This window comes from Nicotiana tomentosiformis, chromosome 4 (genome assembly GCF_000390325.3).
Source record: "Nicotiana tomentosiformis chromosome 4, ASM39032v3, whole genome shotgun sequence".
Taxonomy (NCBI): Eukaryota; Viridiplantae; Streptophyta; class Magnoliopsida; order Solanales; family Solanaceae; genus Nicotiana; species Nicotiana tomentosiformis.
The window spans coordinates 105,831,111-105,852,019 of record NC_090815.1 but is presented as its reverse complement, the minus strand read 5'-3'; the positions used below and the strand labels follow the sequence as shown (position 1 = coordinate 105,852,019).

Below are 20,909 nucleotides of genomic sequence, written 5' to 3'. Positions count from 1 at the left end.
TTGTAGAGGTAAACAATCCGATTTCTCTTTTACTTCTGCTAATAATTGGAGTAAAATCACACTTTCTGTTTAATTTTATTAAAGGTAAAATGCAATTAGTCAAATTTCAAAGCTGGAATAAAACAATAATGATATATCAAGATTTCTATTTTACCTACACATACAGAGACTGCGCAGTGTATTAGGGAAGCCACTAAAGAGGTATTAGGGATCTCGAAAGATTACTTTGGTGGACACAGAGGAGATTGGTGGTGGAATGAAGAGATGCAAGAAAAAGTGAAGACCAAGAAAGCGACATATCTGAAGCTAGTGAAAAGTGTAGACGAGGAGGAAAGAAGGGTGAATAAGGAGTAATATAAGTTAGCTAAGAAGGAGACGAAATCAGCAGTTACGGCGGCTAAGACTGCAACTTTTGGTCGTTTGTATGAAGAACCCGAGCGCAGAGGTGGGGATAAAAGGTTGTTCAGGTTAGCCAAGGTAATAGAAAGGAAGGCCCGTAACTTGGACCAAGTGAAATGCATCAAGGACGAATAAGGTAGAGTTTTGTTGGATGAGGAGCTTATCCGTCGGAGATGGCAGACCTACTTCCATAATCTCTTGAACGAGGAGGGGGACAAGAACATTGTACTGGGTGATTTGAAATTCTCCGGGATCCGTTGCGACTTTGGGTATTGTAGGCGGATTAGAGTTGAGGAGGTTGAGGGGGTTATGCGTAAGATGAGCAGGGACAGAGCGACCGGGCCAGATGAAATTTCGGTAGAGTTTTGGAAGAGTGCGGGCAATACGGGCTTAGAGTGGCTCACTAGGTTATTTAATGTCAATTTTAAAATAAAGAAGATGCCCGAGGAGTGAAGGTGGAACACAATGGTTCCTTTATATAAGAACAAGGGTGATATCCAAAATTGCAATAATTATCAGGGTATCAAGCTGCTTAGCCATACTATGAAAGTCTGGGAGAAGGTGGTGGAGCTAAGGGTGAGGAGGAGTGTGTCTATTTCTGAGAATCAATTCGGGTTTATGCCGGAGTGCTCGAATATATAGGCATTCACCTTATTAGAGGTTTGATGGAGCTGTATAGGGAGAGGAAGAAAGACTTGCATATGGTGTTCATTGACTTAGAAAAAAGGTACGAAAAAGTCCCGGGGGAGGTTTTATAGAGGTGTTTAGAGGCTAGAGGTGTACCTGTTGGCTACATTAAGATGATTAAAGACATGTGTGATAGAGCAAAGACCCGAGTGAGGACGGTGGGAGGGAACTCAGACCATTTTTCGGTCATGATGGGTTTGCACCAGGGGTCGGCACTCAGCCCTTTTTTGTTTGCCCTGACGATAGACGTTCTGACGCGCCACATCTAAGGAGAGGCGTCGTGGTGCATGTTATTTGCAGATGATATTGTATTGATTGATAACATACGAGGTGGTGTGAACGCGAGGTTAGAGGTATGGAGGCAGACCCTGGAGTCTAAAGATTTCAAGTTGAGTAGAACCAAAACAGAATACTTGGAGTGTAAGCTCAGTGGTGAGACTTAAGGAGGGGAAGGGGAGGTGAGGTTGGACTTGTAAGTCATCCCTAGGAGAGCTAGTTTTAAGTACCTTGGGTCTATTATTCAGGGGGGTAGGAAGATTGATGAAGATGTCACACATCGTATTGGGATAGGATAGATGAAATGGAGACTCGCTTCTGCTATTTTGTGTGACAAGAAGGTACCACCAAAACTTAAAGGTAAGTTCTACAGAGTGGTGGCCAGACCGACTATGTTATATGAGGCTGAGTGTTGTAATGTCAAGATTGCCCAATATCTAGAAGATGAAGGTAACAGCGATGAGGATGTTGAGATGGATGTGCGGGCACACCAGGTTAGATAGGATCATGAATGAGGTTATTCGCGACAAGGTGGGTGTGGCCCCCATTGAGGATAAGATGCGGGAAGCGAGGCTTAGATGGTTTGGACATATGAAAAGGAGGAGCACAGATGCCTCAGTGAGGAGGTGTGAGAGGTTGACATTGGAGGGCTTACGGAGAGGTAGAGGTAGGCCGAAGAAGAAGTGGGGAAAGGTGATCATTAGGCAAGACATGACGCAACTTCAGTTGACTGTGGACTTGACCCTTGATAGGAAGGTGTGGAGGTCGAGGATTAGGGTAGTAGGATAGGTAGTAGATTGTTCATACCAATAGGATTAGTACGCACTCTCGCATTCTGTTGGTAGTAGGTTTCTACGAATACCCATCATTTTCTTTCATTTTGATCATCTTATTATCATGTTGTTTATGCTACTTTTACATGACTTTTTGGTGTTGTCCCTCATTGTCTATCTTTTTAATTAATGTGGTGCTTATATTTTTCTGAGCCGAGGGTCCATTGGAAATAGCCTCTCTACCAAGGTAGGGCTAAGGTCTGCGTACACACTGTCCTCCTCAGACCTCACGATGTAGGATAATACTTAGTATGTTGTTGTTATACATAGAATTATCATAAATACAAAAGTTATATTATAGATAGGATTCTCGTCATTCAAGTTCCTTGCAAATGTTACTTTCATTGGGTCAACTTATTTTTCTTATATAAATTTCTTAGATCCTTTTGAGTTGATCACTCTCTTCTCCTACAGCTAGATTTGCTTATTGTTCATCAGAAAGGAATTCATTACTGTTAATTCTTAATGCAGTCGTTCATCTCATTTTATATGTAATCGTCTTAGTTATAACCTTTTACTTGCACCCTCTATTCTGCCTTTGTTTCTATTTCCTATGTCTTTTAAAGTCAGTGTTACATCTTGAGTGACAAGTAGTAAATAGAGCATGAATTTCATGCAAATAGTATTTGGAAACATTAAACTTTTCTACCTAGTAATATAACAATAGAATGTAGTAGGGGCATACATGTCAAAAATTTCTCCAAATGGTTAGATTGATCGGTTGAAGACTTATGTAGTTGTTAAAAGACTACGAACTGTGTTCGTCTGTTGGTACGGTGTGATATTCAGACATTTCGGTTTGATATTTTCGGTATTCGGTTTTTTTAAATGTTATACCAATATCATACCTAATTAAATTCGATATGGTTCTACTTTTCTCCTTTCGGTTTCAATTTATTCGGTTCGGTAATTTCGATTTTTTTCAGCTTGAATATTAACTGTAATATTCTTAATTAAAGTACTTACAAATATAAATATGAAAACGTTCTAGCTCATCTGACTGTTAACAAAATCTTTATTCAAAACCAGCAAGTATCATTGAGAGAAAAAAGGTGCATAAAAGAATAAATTTGATTCTTGGAATTATCTTATTACTTGCTTAGAGTTAATTAATTGTTGAACTTAAAGAATACAATAAGGATTAATCCAATAGATGCAACAACAATACACGAGCAACAAAGTAAGAAACACTCTAAAACCATAAAAACATTATGTATTGCCAACCTCAACATGAATGCCAAAGAAAAGTATTGGGTAACTTATAGCATGTTATAATCAATAGTAATATATATAATATGTAACTTAGTATATATTCCGGTACGTTATCAGTATTTCAGTATTATTTTTTTAAATACCACATATCATACCTAATACCAAAATTTTTAAAAACTTATACCAAATATCGTACCAATCATCAAATACCGAATATCAAAATTTTCAGTTTCAGTACGGTAATTCGGTATTTACCATATTATGCATAGCTCTACTACGAAGAGTTTTTTTTTTTTTTTTTTGAACTATGAGAAATTTTTCTCCCATACCAAAGATTGTCTCTGTTTGATCAGTTTTGCCATTAGCACGCTGCTATTAAATTGATTGCAACAGAAAATGAAGTAATGTAGGGGAAAACTTAATTAAATATGTCCTAAAAAAACTTATTCCAGTGGGAAGCAACCAACACTTTATACAATTGAATGGCAACAAAATTTTCTTATCTTGGTTTTAGAAGGGTTCTATAATTGACAAACAAGAAAAGGAGTTGCAATAGTTCTAAAAACTATCTGATACCTTTTAATCCGCTATATCAAATAATTAGATTTCTACTTATGACATACCTATACAAAAGCATTGATTTCATTTCCAAATAAGCACAATGCAGAACTTCAACTCAGCAGCATTTCATGCCACTCAACTTCTCCTCTCATAGGATCGATGGCCTGTACGAATCAGGCATCATGGAACCTCGGCTAGGCAAGGTTGGCATCACAATCAATTATCGAGGCACCAATCAAGGTCATGCAACAAGCGCGCTCATCATCTTCTACTCTCAGCCTAACGTGATATCTGAGAAGCTGTTTGACATATTGCAAACTAAGGAAGTCCGAAAAATGACTATGCATCATCTCGAGTTTGTCCTTGGAGGGAATATAGCTCGACCTTTTTCCATATTTGGGAAGCTCTCTGATTTTCCTTTGTCCAAATTTGGATGGATTTCGTGTTTTGTTCCTCGATCTGGATGCTGACCATCGGGGTGATGAAGAGGTTGGTGGCTGTCTGATATACTCTTTTCTGATGTTTGGCTTTGAGATGCTTGAAACTTCTCAGGGTGGTGAGTTTCGGACCCTTTACCTCTTTCATTGTTTTTGACAGGCTCGCCAGACTGGCTTTTGTCTAGGTATTGGAGTTCATTTGCAGTTAATTGAGTCCGACGTTCTTTCAAGAAGTTTAGCCTGTTTGTCAGCTTTGATAATGCTGATGTTGTAGCATTAGCTCCCTGTCAATCATAGATGTTGAATAAATTATGTAGACCCTAAAGATATATATAAGATAAACAGCCTTTGTATGATTTATACACAAGATTTTATGCCAAATACTGATGAGATGTGCTAAAAATCTTCTATCAAATGCATAATCAACAGGTATTGAATCCGTTTCAACACAATCCTTTTTATGTTCAATGATCTTAAAACGTCTGAGTAAGGCAGTATAAACAGTAGAATGCATGAACCAGTTGATATGGAGAAGAGAGTATTAAAGAAAAGGCAGGCCTTAGTTCATATTTCTCGCCGAAGTCATCTCAAAGTACGAAAATTTCAATAAATTGCCTCAAGCAGAAACTCAGCTTTTGTTGCTTATGCCCACAGGAAAAAGAGAAAATAGAAGTTCAAACTTCCAGGTAAATCATATATAACTTACCTCATTCCTAGAACTAGATTTTCTACCACTGGCTGAAGGGGCCCTGCTCATCCCCGCTTCCACAGAAGAGTTGGTACTTTGTGATGAATCTGCTTGCTTACTCTGTGGATGTTTATTTTCCGACGATGGAGATTCATACTTATTGTCTTTCTCACTATCCGCCTTGTTCAAATTGGTCTCGTGCTGCAGAGAAAAATACATTAGTCATATACTGCAACTACATGGATGCTCCATAGATACAACAACAACAACAACAATAACAAAAAACCCAGTGTAATCCCACAGGTGATGTCTGGAGAGGGTAGAGATGCGCTCCATAGATAATTAGAGTAAATAGTTTTGAAAACATCTGTTACAAGAACAACTTATGAACCAGGCTATGTTACACGGTGACAAAGTGATACAATTAGTAGCACCAAACTCCGTAAAGTATAATAAACCAACCGAACTAAACTAGATTTATACCGCTTACAGGTCCCATAAATGTTTTTTAACCTCTTCTTTTCTAATTACTGCCAAATTGTTGACTTAACATATTCTAAGTTTTTGTTTGTGTAGGATAGAATAAGGCTCATATAAAAGACGTTTGGGGAACGGCACCAAAGAGAAATAAAAAAAGACCCACACATGCAACAAAAATAGGTCTCTCTGTATCAAAAAAAATTCAGCAATTTCAACAGAGTACAAAACTGCACCTAATGAAAAGAGACAACTACGTATCTTTATATATAACCATGTATCTTTATATTTTGTGCCGGTTAATTGACGTACAGATTGTCATTTGCCTTCTCTTTTTCTTAGTTTGTAACAGATAATAATTTTTTGATAGATAACCCCACAAGTGCTACATGTTCACTTCTTTTTGGAAAACATTTGAGAGCTAATTCACGCTAAATCTTTCATCATTTTGAGCACAAAGTTTACCTAATCCAATTTTTTTGGTTGAAGCGTAACAAAAGAAATGCGCTCATGGAGCATCTTCATTTTCTTCTTATTGTCCAACTTCATGATAATTCGACTCACAGGGTAAATAATAGAACGTCAACTATGTACATTCAGATTTGCTATATTCAGCCACTATTTTGTTAACTTTTCAGTTGGCTTAGCTTCATGAGGTTGCAGTCTCTCTACATTCAATCGTTGCAAAACCAGAAAACTTTGTTTTTGGTCAAAGGATATGAAATATGTACCTTACTTCTTGCAGACTTTTCAAGAGTTTTTGAAGCATTAGTTTCCATATCCTTATGTTTATCCTTGCTGCACCAAGATCGAGATGGTGAGGATAAGAAACAAATTAATCGAGATGGTGAAGGATAAGAAACAAATTAAAGCAAATTGCAATAAAATAACAACCAGAAAGTTGCTCATTGCGTTAGAAACATCAAAACTCCTTAATTTTCAACCTATAGACTAAATGTCTTCCTACACAAGCAGCAACGTAAAAACAATTGCATTCTTGGAGTTTAACTTAGACAAGAGGGAAACAGCATTCCAAGATCTTCCATTTTCTTCCTTATCTTCCATTGATATGAGTAGCATGGTTGCAGAAGCGGGAGGTTGGAGAACAAAAAAGTGTTGGGATAACCATCTAAAACCTTACCTGAAGCAAGATTGTACCATGGAAATACAACATATATAGGAAGAAGCAATATTACCTTTTTCCGTGATTATTTAGACTTTGCTGCGGTTGATTGCCCAAGTCAATACAAAGTCTGGAATTTTGTTCACGTTGTTTACTAAGCTGCAATCCAAGATCATCAACCCTCTGTTTCAGATTGATGATATCTGCCTCTTCCTGAGCAATCTCCTGAAGTTCTTCCTTCATCTATACCATAAAGAAAATTTTATTTTTAGCATAAGCAAGCGTTATGCTATAAATTGGCAAGTTGAAAGAAAACTGACCGTCCCATCTATACTGGAAGAGACAGGTAATTTGCCTTCAATTCCAGCTTCCAGGAGTATCCTTAACTCCGTCTCCTTCTGTAGTTGCTCCTGAAGCCTTGCTACCTGAACATGCCAACAGTTTCATTACACTCATTTGTAAAACTGCACATGGGAATGATTAAGCTTTTATTTGCTAAGGATAGTTGAGGATATATGATGACAAAGAACAATCAAGTTTTTATCATCCGCGGAGTTTCAATCTATATGGTGTGCGATTCCAGTCAAGAAGAAAGCAAAGAAGTTTTGTGGAGCTACTCCACAATGTATCATGTGGAACTTGTTGAAGGAAAGATCTAGGAAGTGTTTTTGAGGACAAGCAGCCACTCTTGACAGTAATAGGTACTCTTGTATTTTGAGTTTCTGGTTTAGCTCTAGTGGTGAGCACCCTCCACTTACAACCAAGAGGTTGTGAGTTCGAGTCACCCCAAGAGTAAGGTGGGGAGTTTCTTGGAGGGAGGGAGCCGAGGGTCTATCGGAAACAGCCTCCCTACCTGGGTAGGGGTAAGGTCTGCGTACACACTACCCTCCCCAAACCCCACTAGTGGGATTATACTGGGTTGTTGTTGTTGTGGTTTAGCTATGGGAATATTAGATAGATATTTAGATTTCTGAGCTTCTTGGAGCTATAACATGATATATGGTTATACAACACTTCTTTAGCATTCTTCTGTGAAAAAATACTCACTGCTTGAAACAATCAAAACAAAAAGATTAAAAGAAGAAGCAAGTTAACCAAAAGTAGTCTAACAGAGAAATGAATTAGAATTTGCATTTGGTTACTTGGATGGATTAGACTATATTCTGCTCCATCAAAATAAAATCATATCAGTACTTGTAAATGCACAATCTCTTTCTGTAAAAATTATTACATCAGCAACTCTCCGACAAAATGCTCATCACTCTTGAGTTATTTCAATGGGTCCACCAGAGTAGGTTCTAAAGCAACCCAGGCTATGTGATCGCTTAGCTCAACCAGTGAACAAGGTTGGAAACCAACAGCCTTTATAGCATCTCAAGTCTTCCGACCGGTTGGCTATATTTTAGAATTTTGGCTATGATTAGAGTTGTATCTATCCCTAATAGGCCTAGGTAGTGATTGAATAAATCCTAGCGAGGTTTCATTAAGAAGGAATGAGCAGTAAAAAGTTCAACTCACACCCAACAATAAGAGGAAAAGGAAAGGAGAATAGCACCTACATCTTTTTCAAGTGCTAGACGATGCTCATGCAAAGCATTCTTTCGTTTCTCCAGACTTTCATGCAAAAGGGCATTGCCTTGGACCTATAATGAAGAGATACGTGCAGCACAAAGACCAAATATAGAAAGTTAAACAAAAAATAAGGGAAAGGTAATTCAGATGTGAAAACTGATGAGACTTCTTAAGAAAAAAGAATCCCATAACACGTACCGCCTCTTCAACCCTTGTTTGTAGGTCAGTTTTAATAGCCTCAAGCCTCTGGATTTCATCCCTAGAAACAACTCCAAACATAATAGTTACCTAATGGTAAAATCCATCCAAATTAATTTAGAATGCAAGGCACTTTTTGAGGCAGGATAAACCGTTAGGGGTGCTTGAGGTTAGGAATCATTGGTCATGATTTTTCATCATATTTGATATTTGCAGCTTTCTATTCTGTAGTAAGTAAGGTTAGTACTTATACATGCAACGTGATTGTTCTCCCACTGTTTTCATTTAGTAGCCGTCCTTTCTTTAGAATATTTGATTGACCATCTTTATTATGAATTTTAACTCTTGATAAATGCATTACTTACTCATCATCAAAGGGGATGTCAATTGATTCCATGGAGAGGTTCTTCTTGGCCTAAACTCAGAAAGAAAAACCAAGAAATGAAAAATCAGAAAATACACCAATGTTTTAGTCATAAAAGAAATGCAAAGTCAATACATGGGATATCCACGTTTGATTTGTTTAGAAAATGCTAAATTAAGCAACAAAAATGTATGGACATTATATGGCCAAGGAAAACCATAGTAGCAAATGAGAAAACAAGTCACACTCTGAGCTGCGTAACTGTGAGCCAAAGGACGATAATACTCACAGGAGTACGACCCCAGACAGCAGGTCGGCGAACACTGCGCAGAGGTCCATTTAATATATCCGTTGATTTTTGAGAAGTAGATGTTTCAACATGTCCAGGTCCTACTTGTTCACCAGATTCATTTCCTTGTGTTCTCGAATTTTCATGACTTTGAGGCAGAACGTTCTCACCAGCTTCATTGACATCATGCTGAACAGAAGTTTGAGGTTGACTTGTCGGTGAGCTCCCGTTAGCTTTGACGACGCTGTCCACTTCAGGAGTCTTTAAACTAGATTTAGAAATTCGAGAGCTCTGTATAATTACTCTTGTTAGTTACATTATGTGAGAGCCAGCTTAGGCTGGAGCAATGAATATGTACTAGAAAGCAGTATAAGAGGGCTGCAGATAGCACCAGACAGGAGGAGAATTAAATCCCCATCAATAAGCATTTATGAGAAAACTTGCCAGTTTCTTAATAACCAACTCAAGAACTAACTACAGAGTGCTATTTCCTTATAAATTGGTGAGGATTAGTATCATAGCTATTCCGAGCCACCTAGAATATTAATCAATTAACAAGTAAAGCACAAGTTTTCAAGGATCGCTAGAGAAGCTAATTATCCTGCTGCACCTGAATGAATGGTAAAAGTAGGAAGAGGGACTGGGAAGTTCCAGCATCACACAACGCACAGTACCTCAACAAAAGAAGAAGGCTGAGAATAGAACAGTGAAGACACTAAAGATATAACCTTGTTACTATCTTCACTTTCGCCAACCTCATCGGTTGTTGCACAGGAGTCATGATCAGAATCATCAACGTCAGCATGAGAGCTCTCTTCTGCATCATCATCATCGTCTTCTTCTTCTTCATAGCTGTAATCATCATCAGTAAATTCTTCTCCACTCTCGGTTCCACTACCATCTGAGTCAGAGTATAGTTCAGGCGATACAGAGCCTTCCTGCAAGGATTTAAAACTTTAGTCCAAGAGAAAAGAATAGGAGGTCCACAAAGAAGATTTCATTCTCTTCTGGATATAGAAGATTAAAAACAGAAAGATATGTCATCATTATGAGCTTCCAAAAGAACCAAACATGTTCGCCACTCAATATAAGAGTCAGGTGCAGAAGCAACTAAGGAAGTACAGAACTGAAGATGATGATGTAAACCATACCCCAAACAATTTGCCATACTCCTCTAGCAATGTGATGACGATGGCTTGAGCATGGTTGGCTGCAGCAGCTGCCTGCAGAAGTTGAACAGAGCTATCACCACTCATAGCAAAGTCATTTCCTAGCTCACAGTCTCCAGCTAGAAGTGGGCGAAGAAGTAAAGGTGCCATGCAAGCTGCCACTGCTGATGTGCTCATTCTATTCTGAGTTTTGTGAGAAACCACATTTTGCATCATCATAAGAATCCTGATGGACATCAGATAAAGCATCACATGCGTTAAATACATAGATACATACATAGAGCTAACTGGAATTATCTGCTGGGAAATAAAATGTTCAGACCAAAAAGCACCATATTGATGATACCAAAACGGTTTAAGTGAGGAGTACACTGAAACCAGTGAACTGTGAAATTTCACATAAAAAATCAAATAACATGAACAGCAAGAAAAGAGAACCTCTGCAGCAACCGACGGTTTGGTTCTGGAAATGTCTCCAATATAGCTGTACGCATAGCGTTGACTCTAATGCCACGCTCAGTTCCTATCAACAATCACAAAAGCATTTTAACAAATGATACTCACAAGGTACCAATCATCTAACTATTGCTGTTGATGAGAAATGTACAAATACCCTAATCTCGTGATGAAGGCCACAGAAACACCTCAGGCCAACATTCATGCTAGGATAAAACTTATATGATGACAATTTGTAAATCCTTTTTTCTGTTGGCTTCGACAGCCCAAATTGACAATCAGCTTCCAAGAAGTCATAGTTTGCAAATAAATATATTTCATTTTGTGCCAGTTGAATTGGATAAGCATGAATTGAATGTGCATTCGCTTCAGCGCAAAAATAAACTCTATGCATAAATATGTATATTTCATTTGGTGTCAATTTAATTGGATAAGCATGAATTGAATGTGCATTCGCTTCAGCACATAAATCTAATAGATAGCTGCTTCATATGGAAGGATGGTCTAAAGACTGTATCACAGGACTCCTGATTTCACAAAAAGAAGTTGAGAATCGCGTAACAAAGGCACCATGTTATAATGTGGTACCTTAATACATCTAAATCATTTGGGTGTATAGGCATTTTAAGCTATTTATTCCCTCAAACAGCTGCCCTATGTTGGATGGAGAAGTGAGAACCATGAGAAACAACTTAAGTTGATAGGCTTGAGACAATTATGTACACATTAAGTTCATAAGCTTCTCAAAAAACGAAGAGAAATCAGATACAATTTCAGCAGGGCCAAACCAAAAAACTTCACAAATCCGTTTTAATAAAACACTCATGCTGAATGCAATCGAGATATCACGTCTTTACTGTCAAAGGGCTCTAGCAAATATTTCCTCAGGAAAAATGGATCAGGCATGTCATGCTATTCAATGAAGAAAGTATATCTACACAACTCTACAGATACTGGAGTAGTATTACAAAAGGTATCATTCTTCTTTCTTCTATAAGGGCTATCTTGTGACACAGAAGGAAAAGAGGCAGTCTAAGGGCCCAACGTTAAGAGAATAAACTTACTAAATGCTTCCAAAAGGGCATTGCAGCAAGATGCAGGAACTGGAGATGATGGCAACTCTCGCAGTATGTACTGCAGAAATCAAGATGATAGCAAGTTCAGAAAGTAATTTCATACAAACATCCTTACCTAAACCCCATACTTGTGTTTTGAAGGACAAACCTTGACACAATCGGCAATAATATGAGCATCCTCGTCTGGAGAGAAGTCAGTTTTACCTGGATTAACAGAACAAAAGTTTTGTTATCTTATCGTAAGCCAAGTGAACTACACAAGAAACACTTGTACAGGTGTCGACTTTAATTGTCATAATTCAGACAAACAAAATAATCACATGAAGAAAAAAAAGTAAAAGATTCTTGAAAGGTAAATAACCTCTCACAGCCCTTATGTCCAACAACAATTGTAAACTAAGCTAATAATGATCTGATATGAGAATTGCATCACGTCTGTCACAATTCAGTTGCGTCCAAAAAGAGGAAACCACTTAAATACACATAGAAAAAGTTATATCAACAAAAATCTACAGCTCTATGCAGCTCACAATGAGCCTTTACAACAATGATGTGGACCACCAGGAATAAGCTTAATATTGCAACCTTTAAAGCAATAAATAATACTACTCACCAATTGCCAAGGGAAAATCATTTTCAGAAACATTACACATGTAGAAAACATAAACTTTTTCAACAGATACTAATGGTATCAACACCTAGTAAAACATGATATAAAGAAACCCTCTCAGTTTCAAGGTAGCAGACCCTGTTCATACTCCCGTATCCGATGCTCAACATCATCAACATCTGCTGCTTGCCGCAGGATGCCTTCTACTTTAACCCCTGGAAAAATTGTAAAAGATCAGCACTATGAAATGAGCGAGCAAGCCAACAATAAACAAATAAATAAACAGTCCAGAAAATGAGAAGTATTAATTTTTTTTGGTAAAAAAATAAGAAGTATTAATTGAGTGATGGTTATAGATAAATGTTTGAAAACTCTTAGTGAAAGATTCAATTCTGACTCATGGAAAGTGAAACTTCAGAGTATTGAACTTTTCTGACATTTTATCTCAATTTTGAAGCCTTGGCCGGTTTGAAAAGTGACCTACTAAAGTAATCTATTACAGTGATTGCAGCCACCTAATAACATGGACAATAAGTAAATGAGTAAATCTCATTGCAAAGTAGCCTTCCAAAGTGAATGGGATTGCACAACTGCGGTCCACCTACATTGATCTCTCATTTCCTCTAGACCACTATGAATCCTCTAATTTGACAATCTCAAACTCGCCCATGTGGCAAAACATAGATGCTGGAACCACAAAATGCATCAGATTTAGGGTATAAGCCCCACTGACAACTGATCCTTTAAAAAAGAACGAGATATTTGACATTTGAAGCCGGAAGCATCAAGAAAGTAATACGTTACAGAAGCAACCATCCCATAGTAATTTGAAACAGTAGAAGAAGCTCACCATGCTCTTCTACAAACCTCAGGGCTTTCTCCAGGAAAGATGGAGTTCCATCAATATCTTCCAGAGCAAGTAAAACCGGCCGACCAATGACCATGGACTTCACAGGCTGTCTATCATTTGCTATGAAAGTAAAATGAAATAAAAAGAGGTTGAAATTAGATTCATGAAAAAGTATAATATATTTTACGGCAAACACAGATCAAGGAATGGCAATAGCAAGATAAAGAACAGAACCAGCTTGACTACTTTCCCTTTAAAAAAAAAACATTGTTTTTTTTTTTTTGATACAACAACAATAACAACAACCCATTATAATCCCACTAGTGGGGTCTGGGGAGGGTAGTGTGTACGCAAACCTTACCCCTACCCTGGGGTAGAGAGGTTGTTTCCGATAGACCCTCGGCTCCCTCCCTCCAAGAACTCCCCACCTTGCTCTTGGGGTGACTCGAACTCACAACCTCTTGGTTGGAAGTGGAGGGTGCTCACCACTAGAGCAACCCACTCTTGATAAGGTAATGTAAATGAAAAAACATTGCTTATAAATGAAATATTAGTAAAGCTACGTTATAAGTAGGTTCCAGTTTTATTCCTCGACCTGCAAGATGCATACCAGATGCTGGCCATGTTAAGAAAAGATGAATGAGAACTTACATTGCTCAAGTGAAACATCAACAGCATTGGCCTGATCGTTCCTAAATATTCCATTTTGGCCCATTACAAGAGCAGCACTAGGTGCATTTGCCAAAGCTTCCTCAAGTGCAGTTTTCCACTCAAGCAAATCCTCCAATGTTTCCGCCTATGAAATCAAAGCTCTTAGACTATATTAAGTTTTATACCTTACAGAAACAGAATTCCAGAATGCTAATGATAGTCATGATGCTACAATGCAACGATGTAAATAACAACAAAAATGTCGGGTGAACCAATTTTGGAAAACAATGGCCATCCAAAAGAACTTTAGAGTCATTAATTTATTACTATCATGATAGGAATTCCGCCGACACGGAAGGCTACCAAGGAGATGCATGACTAAACATGAGAACAAATAAAGACCACTATCGTTGACATACCATGTGAAAAAGTAATTGGTAAAAGTAAAAGCTACTTCGCGTGCTGGTTACCGTTTTAAAAAAAAAAAAAAAAAAGAGAAAAGAAAGGGCAGCCCGGTGCACTAAGCTCCCGCTATGCGCGGGGTCCGGGGAAGGGCCGGACCACAAGGGTATATTGTACGCAACTTTACCCTGCAATTCTGCAAGAAGTTGTTTCCACGGCTCGAACCCGTGACCTCCTGGTCACATGACAGAAAAGTAATTGATACAAGTAAAGCTACTTCGCGTGCTGGTTACCACTCTGTCTTTGAGCTTGAAACTACCAATTAGGCGATTATTAAGTGGGCAAATTGACGGAATGTTCCCAATTCTCAATAAAATACTAATGAGAACTATAAGTTGGTAGCTATCCTAAGTAGGCCTGAGTAGTTTAGTAGCAACAAAAAACAAATTAATAAACTCAAGCTTCCAACTTATTATGTACTGATAATACAAAGTTTCTGCCAAACCATGTTCTTTCAAATATCTTATTTCAGATTTATTTGTCTGTGGATCATGTTTAGATACTTATACAGTAAAAATAACACAATTGAGCTTAAGCTATTAACTAGTTGACGACTTAGGTTACCACAACAAGAGCAGAAACCAGTAAGAAGCATGATCTTCCCCTATATATAGACTCGTATGGGAAAACGAAAACTCAATCCAAGGATGACGACAAATAATAAAAACTGATAAAACTATAAAAGAGAAAAAAGGCAATCACAAATAAAGGCACCTTGAGTGTGAAAGCTCGTCCGTCACGACCATCAGGAAATAGCACAGTCAACAGTTTCTTATCTTCTTTGACAACCACGCTGAAAAATTCATGTAGAAAAAGAGCATCATTAACCATTTTGGTGTTACTTGGCAAAAGGAACTGGCGCTAAGAACTATCTTAAGCATAGCAAGAGATACTAAGCCAACCTGCCTGAACTGTTGAGATCAATACCACCCAGGGTTAAATTCACTTCGCTCCCCTTTTGAGGAGTAGCATTCTGAAAAGAATCAGTCAAGGTCATAGTCATCGAGAAACTTTTAAATAAGTCAAAGAGACCATTGAGTACTCAAGATATTGCATTTTGAAGCATCAAATGATTGGTAGCAAATAGGATTCATGGACTTATCAAACACAAATAGGAGTTAGGAACAGATTAATATTTGGCCAATATTATTGGTCGAAGCTACTAAATGAACCGATGGAATATAAGCTCACTATGATTTCAACTAACCATGATTTTCCAAACTAGATGCCACACTATGAACCTGAATGGGATTGGACGGTATAATTTCTTCATCAGTTGATCTCTATGTCAAGAGAATATATAAGAGAAAGATGTAAATCCAAACCTAACATATATCAAGGAACAAGTTCATTCCCATTGTTTGTGCTTCAGCCTACACTAGCAAATCTTCAGAGGAATACAAAATAAAATTGCAAGTGAAATGCAATTTTTCTGAAACCATTTATGTATTTAAATCCTCAAACTTATATCTAAGTCAGTCATTTGCAATATGTTGTCAAGAAGAAATGCGGTCAATATGCACACAAGGGGAAAAAATAAGTCATTCAAGAATACAATTTCAAGGTAAAATCTGAATTGTAAATTTTAGCTGTATGCTGGAGAAGCTCAGAAGACTAAAATAAATCCTGACAAATCGAAAAGGAGAAGATCCGATTTGAGTACGTTAAGTCGAGTGAAGGATCTACTAACATTGTTCAATACATTGCTTTAAAATTGGGACGGTTGAGCCATGTGAAGGAAAACCTTCCCGCACGGTTCAAAGAGCACTGAATTAGAATGAAAGGTTTACCACCACCACAGTTCATGCAAGGGGAGTTTGCTTGATTCGCGAATTAGTCCGACTAGTAATTCATTTCTAACCCTCTTCAGTAGTCTGAGAGTGGTGGCGTTAATTGTAGTAACATTCAGAAGTAGTTGGGAAGCCCGAGAGTAGTGATGTTAATTGTAGATACATTCAAAAGTAGTTGGTACATCTTTATTACAAAAAGACAAATTTGGCGTGCAATAACTTCTTCTTTTTTGCGCTAATTGGCATATAATTCATCCTCTGTTTTTTGCGCATTTTGGATAGCTTTAAACTTAGCGAGAATCTCATTGGAGATCATTTAGATACTACTCTTACTACTCACCTGTATAACATATGTATAGAGTGAAATCCAAATTTATGAATCATTGAAACAATGAGTTAGAATTAAAGAAACCAAGAGATACATTAAAGAATTCAATGAACCATGATATGGTTATAGTCCAATACTTGCATAATAAGCAGGTAACTAACTTAGTTTCTTCTAAGTAGTAAGCAATCATACAGTACACAAAATCAAACTTACAGGATCAGTTCTATAGAAGACCAATGAGGTACGAGTTAGAATGAACCACCTCTTCTTCCATGATGTCCATCCAATTCCTACATGCAATAGACATCAGAAACATCAACTAAAACCTAAAGTTTATACAATTAGAAAATATATGTTTCTTTTCTTGCTTTCTGATAAAGATATAGAATATGTCTCAGTAAACGCCTGAAACTCCAGGTACGTATTCTGTTTTAACTAAGAAATTAGCCAATAAGTGATATGATCACAATGCGATACAAAAGCAGCTAAAATGTTTGTTAGGACAGAACAAAAAAGCAGACCATCAAAAAGAATAGAAAAAGGTACTATACTTTCCACAATAACACTTTATACCACAGTCTGCATGAAAATATGGTGGAAATCATCTTTAGCTAAAAGATAAATAAATAAAATAACTTTGAATCAAAAGAAAAAACAAGACACTAAATCGGAAACATATGCGTGAAAGTGGGTTATAAGAACAAGAGAAGAGAAATCACGTTCCTTTTTGCAACTATGTTTAAAATTTTAAGCATAGAAGAGAAGACATACCTCTTGACGATAAAAACAGGGGACCGCTTTTGTAAACCTGCCAAGAACAATTTTTTATCATCAGCCAACTCCATCATTTTCTTCTTTAGAAAGTATATCAACCACAATCTCTAAATTTACCGAGCTAAGTATTTAGGCAAATATCAAATGCATGGAAATGAAAAACTGCTTTCCGTAAAGCTGCATAAAAGAGTGAACATTTAACCTGGAAACAGGTCACTCTCTTGTGTGGTCAAATTGAAGGACTAATTTTATATCTGATAAGCAGGTTACATTCCCAAAGGACACATCTCTATCACTAAACTGATACTCGTGAAATAGCATAGAAACAGTAATTTATCTAAAGTTTGTTAACAACTTACAAGATGAAACACTTATTCTCACGGGCTAGCCAGTTTTCGGACTAGTAATTGAAAAATAACTAGTATTTGTAAAGTCATTCAAAAATAACCACTATTTTGCTGAAACACAGAAAATTCTATAATAATATGCGGATTATGGAGTTCCTGCGTATAAACTTCCGGCATATTATGTTGGAACTCCAGCACACAAAAAGTTCGAGCATAATATGCTGGATTATGGAGCTACTGCATATAAATTTCCCGCATATTATGTTGGAACTCCAGCATATTATGAAATTCCAACACATTATGATGGAAGCTCATACGTAAAAAATTCGAACTCCAACATATTATGCTGGAATATTTATCATATTTTATCTTTACATGAAAAAGTGGCTAAATTTCGATTACTTTTGAAACGGTAATTATTTTTCAATTACCAGTTGTAAATCTAGCTATTTTTTATTTTTTTCCTCAGTGCCAGATTCATTGTTTACTTTTTCTATCCAGTATACATAGATTATACACAGTTATACAGATAGTATACATGAATTTTACTATTTTTAGTTTTAAGAAATTAGGTGGGCGGCTATTTGGGTTAATTCTTCAAAAAAGAAGATGACTTTACTGCAAATCTTAGCATACAAAGCATCGAGTTTGTTTATCAAATCTAAGTATGTCAATAAGCATTTTGACCCAAAAAGCCCAAGAAATTAAGAGGTATGTGAAAAGAGAAGTAGAGGGGATGGGGTCTTCTCTAATTCATGCACCATTACAATGCTAAAGCAATAAACTAAGTAACCTTATTTCCGCCACGAACATGATCATTGGCCCCAGGTGGTGGAGGTGTTTGAGTAACCCCTTCAACCTGATATAATCAAAGAAAAAACAAAAAGAATAATACAACAATGTAATACCAAGAAAATACCCAAATAAAAAGAGAGAATCACAAAACATAATAATGCAGACATTGAGATGAGAATTAGGAACCTTATTAGCATCAGCATTGCGATTAGTCATGGTTTAATTGCGCATAACATTCGTTAATCTTGATCAGCAACACCAATTCAAAAAAGTTCCTGCATTTAGGTACAATGAATCAAGATTCAGACCCATCAACAATGTAAGACAACATTGTCCAATAAAACGTTAAATACGAGATTATAATGCAATTTCTAGAAGTGGGGATCAGATAAAAATGTCACCTTTTCAATCAAAAACCAAAAAGAAATTCATAGTAAAAAAAAAACAAGAAAATGTTGTAAAAGGAAAGAGAGAAATCTTAGTGTTTGTTTCTTAGTTTGGAAAGGGGAGAAGATTGGGTAACGGAAAACCGAGAGTCAAGCAAGGAAGTTAGAGAGAGAGAGAGTTGATTGTGAAGAAATTGGTGCTTTCTCTCACTTCTTTCCTAAAATTGAGCTTTTCCTTTTTGCTCTTTCTTTCCATTCTTTTTCTTACACGTCGACCTTATGTCTCTCTTTCTTTATTTTTGCCATTTTCCTTACGTTCATATTTTTTCTTTTGGAGGGAAAAGAATAAACATATTTTGCCCCCTTTTTTGGTTAATACTAATTCTTACGTATTTGTTTAGCTCCTTTTTGCGTTAATATTTCTAGTTTTTTTTTTTCATCTTTCGAAAGAAAAAAACAGTTTTGGCTTGAATTAGAATCTTACACCTAAGTGATATGATAGAAGCGAGGTTACAATTATTGAATTCTAACTTTGGTTTTAAAAGTTTTACTTTATAACTTTGTATTTTTAATTGAAATTAAAAGCAGTCATCATAGTTTTATATAGTTAACTAACAATATTGCTTATCAGTTCGAAACATGTCATTGATTTTGATTTTATAAGCAATAGACTAATAACTTGATTATTGTTCTAACTTCTATAATGTTGTATTGCGTTATCAGTCACTATATTTATTTATTTTTTCATAATTAACTTGTCTTTATCATATTTTACCCTATTTCTTAGTTAATGCTATATTCATCATATTTTAATAGATTTTTCTTTATGAAAAAAAAGTTAATGGTTTCTTTTTGCTTTTGCACAAGTTATTATGAAATTACATTTACTATTTTCTTAGTCAATAAGCACAATTTCTAATAATAATTTGCAATTTCACATGGATCATTTTGCGGCAAGAACTAGTGTAGCATAGTAAATATTTAAAAGTTGCTCCTTATAATTAAGTTGCATAACCAACTTAACAATCTTTGGTTCAAAATGATCCAAACTTTCTTATGTGACAAACAATACAAACACACACATATAGATAAATAATAGTATTTTTTTTTTCGTTTTAAATTTGGATACAAGAAATTTTCAATTTCCCCTTAATTTGTTTGCATTTGTCATGTGATCGAGGTACACAAACTTAATGCAAATGGTGCAAAGTCATTTAAATATCCCAACTACATAATGTACATCAAGGAAAGCCAGTGTACCTAATTTAATTGGATTCACTTTAATTTCATCAGTTGTTTTCATTAGAGCTTTAAATGAACACAATAATGTTCTTTAATAGTGGTTATTTTCAATTATTTTATCATTTTTGTTATTTTTTCTTATTCCCTTCTTTAGTTGGTTGATGTTTGATCTAGTTATACCAATCTCTTTCTTTCTGGTAGGAAACATCAATCTTTTCTAGAAAAGCCAAAGATACAAAACTTGCATTAATATTTATTTTTTTAGTTAATCCAAACATTGAAATGGAAATAAAGAGGATGAAAGCTGGCCAATACCTACTACTTATAAGTAACGCGTTTCATATTTGACAAGGTTGGCCACACCATCTACTATTTCATTTTATTTCATATTTTTAGAAATCAAGTAGGATAATTCTAATAATTTTTTTTCTAGCTTTTAATGATTCCCCTGCAAAAAATGGTCATTTTTGCAATATATTAATAGATATGCAATTCGAGTACCTTTTCAAACTCCCAACCTCCAACTTGACCCTAATTATGCTGACATACTTTATTGTGGACATGAGTGCATGTATCAAATATCTTCTTTATTTCCTTTCTGCTATTATCATTATTATAGTTGGCAACAAATATCCTTATAATGCCTTATTTAAGAGTATGGTTAGTGGGAGCAAATTACTGCAATTTAAATCGTAATGTTATGAGTTTTAAATACTACTATATTTTTGGTCCATATGATTTGTCGTTTTTGACCAACTAAATTTATTTCGCAATATTTAACGTTTTAGAAAAAATAGAAATATTTAGTACTTTGTCCCCAAATTCACCCGTATATTGCTCTAATTAGTGAAATGTAA

At 36.2% G+C, this 20,909-nt stretch overlaps 2 protein-coding genes across 3 annotated transcripts; one reads left to right on the top strand and one right to left on the bottom strand.

Annotated features, from left to right (window-relative positions):
• Window positions 1-1,821: 1,821 nt before the first annotated feature.
• On the top strand, window positions 1,822-2,151 carry LOC138910291 (uncharacterized). Its single transcript, XM_070201521.1, has one exon. It carries the CDS (start codon window positions 1,822-1,824, stop codon window positions 2,149-2,151), a length of 330 nt encoding a protein of 109 aa, XP_070057622.1.
• Window positions 2,152-3,850: 1,699 nt separating this feature from the next.
• LOC104085655 (rho GTPase-activating protein REN1) lies at window positions 3,851-19,049 on the bottom strand. Of its 2 annotated transcripts, none has more exons than XM_070200116.1 (24): window positions 18,826-19,049; window positions 18,611-18,699; window positions 18,423-18,488; window positions 17,280-17,316; window positions 16,722-16,798; window positions 15,293-15,363; window positions 15,105-15,183; window positions 13,929-14,073; window positions 13,278-13,397; window positions 12,565-12,642; window positions 11,966-12,021; window positions 11,806-11,875; window positions 10,724-10,808; window positions 10,268-10,511; window positions 9,872-10,054; window positions 9,117-9,407; window positions 8,829-8,878; window positions 8,464-8,524; window positions 8,253-8,336; window positions 7,014-7,118; window positions 6,767-6,936; window positions 6,302-6,368; window positions 5,112-5,294; window positions 3,851-4,689 (listed from the first exon to the last, which is right to left on the bottom strand). In XM_070200116.1, exons 2-24 carry the CDS (start codon window positions 18,638-18,640, stop codon window positions 4,315-4,317), a joined length of 2,727 nt encoding a protein of 908 aa, XP_070056217.1. In that variant the 5' UTR covers window positions 18,641-18,699; window positions 18,826-19,049; the 3' UTR covers window positions 3,851-4,314. The 2 variants fall into 2 exon arrangements, with proteins under 2 accessions (XP_070056217.1, XP_070056216.1); XM_070200115.1 differs by having other exon boundaries at window positions 9,845-10,054; window positions 18,826-19,048.
• Window positions 19,050-20,909: the final 1,860 nt, after the last annotated feature.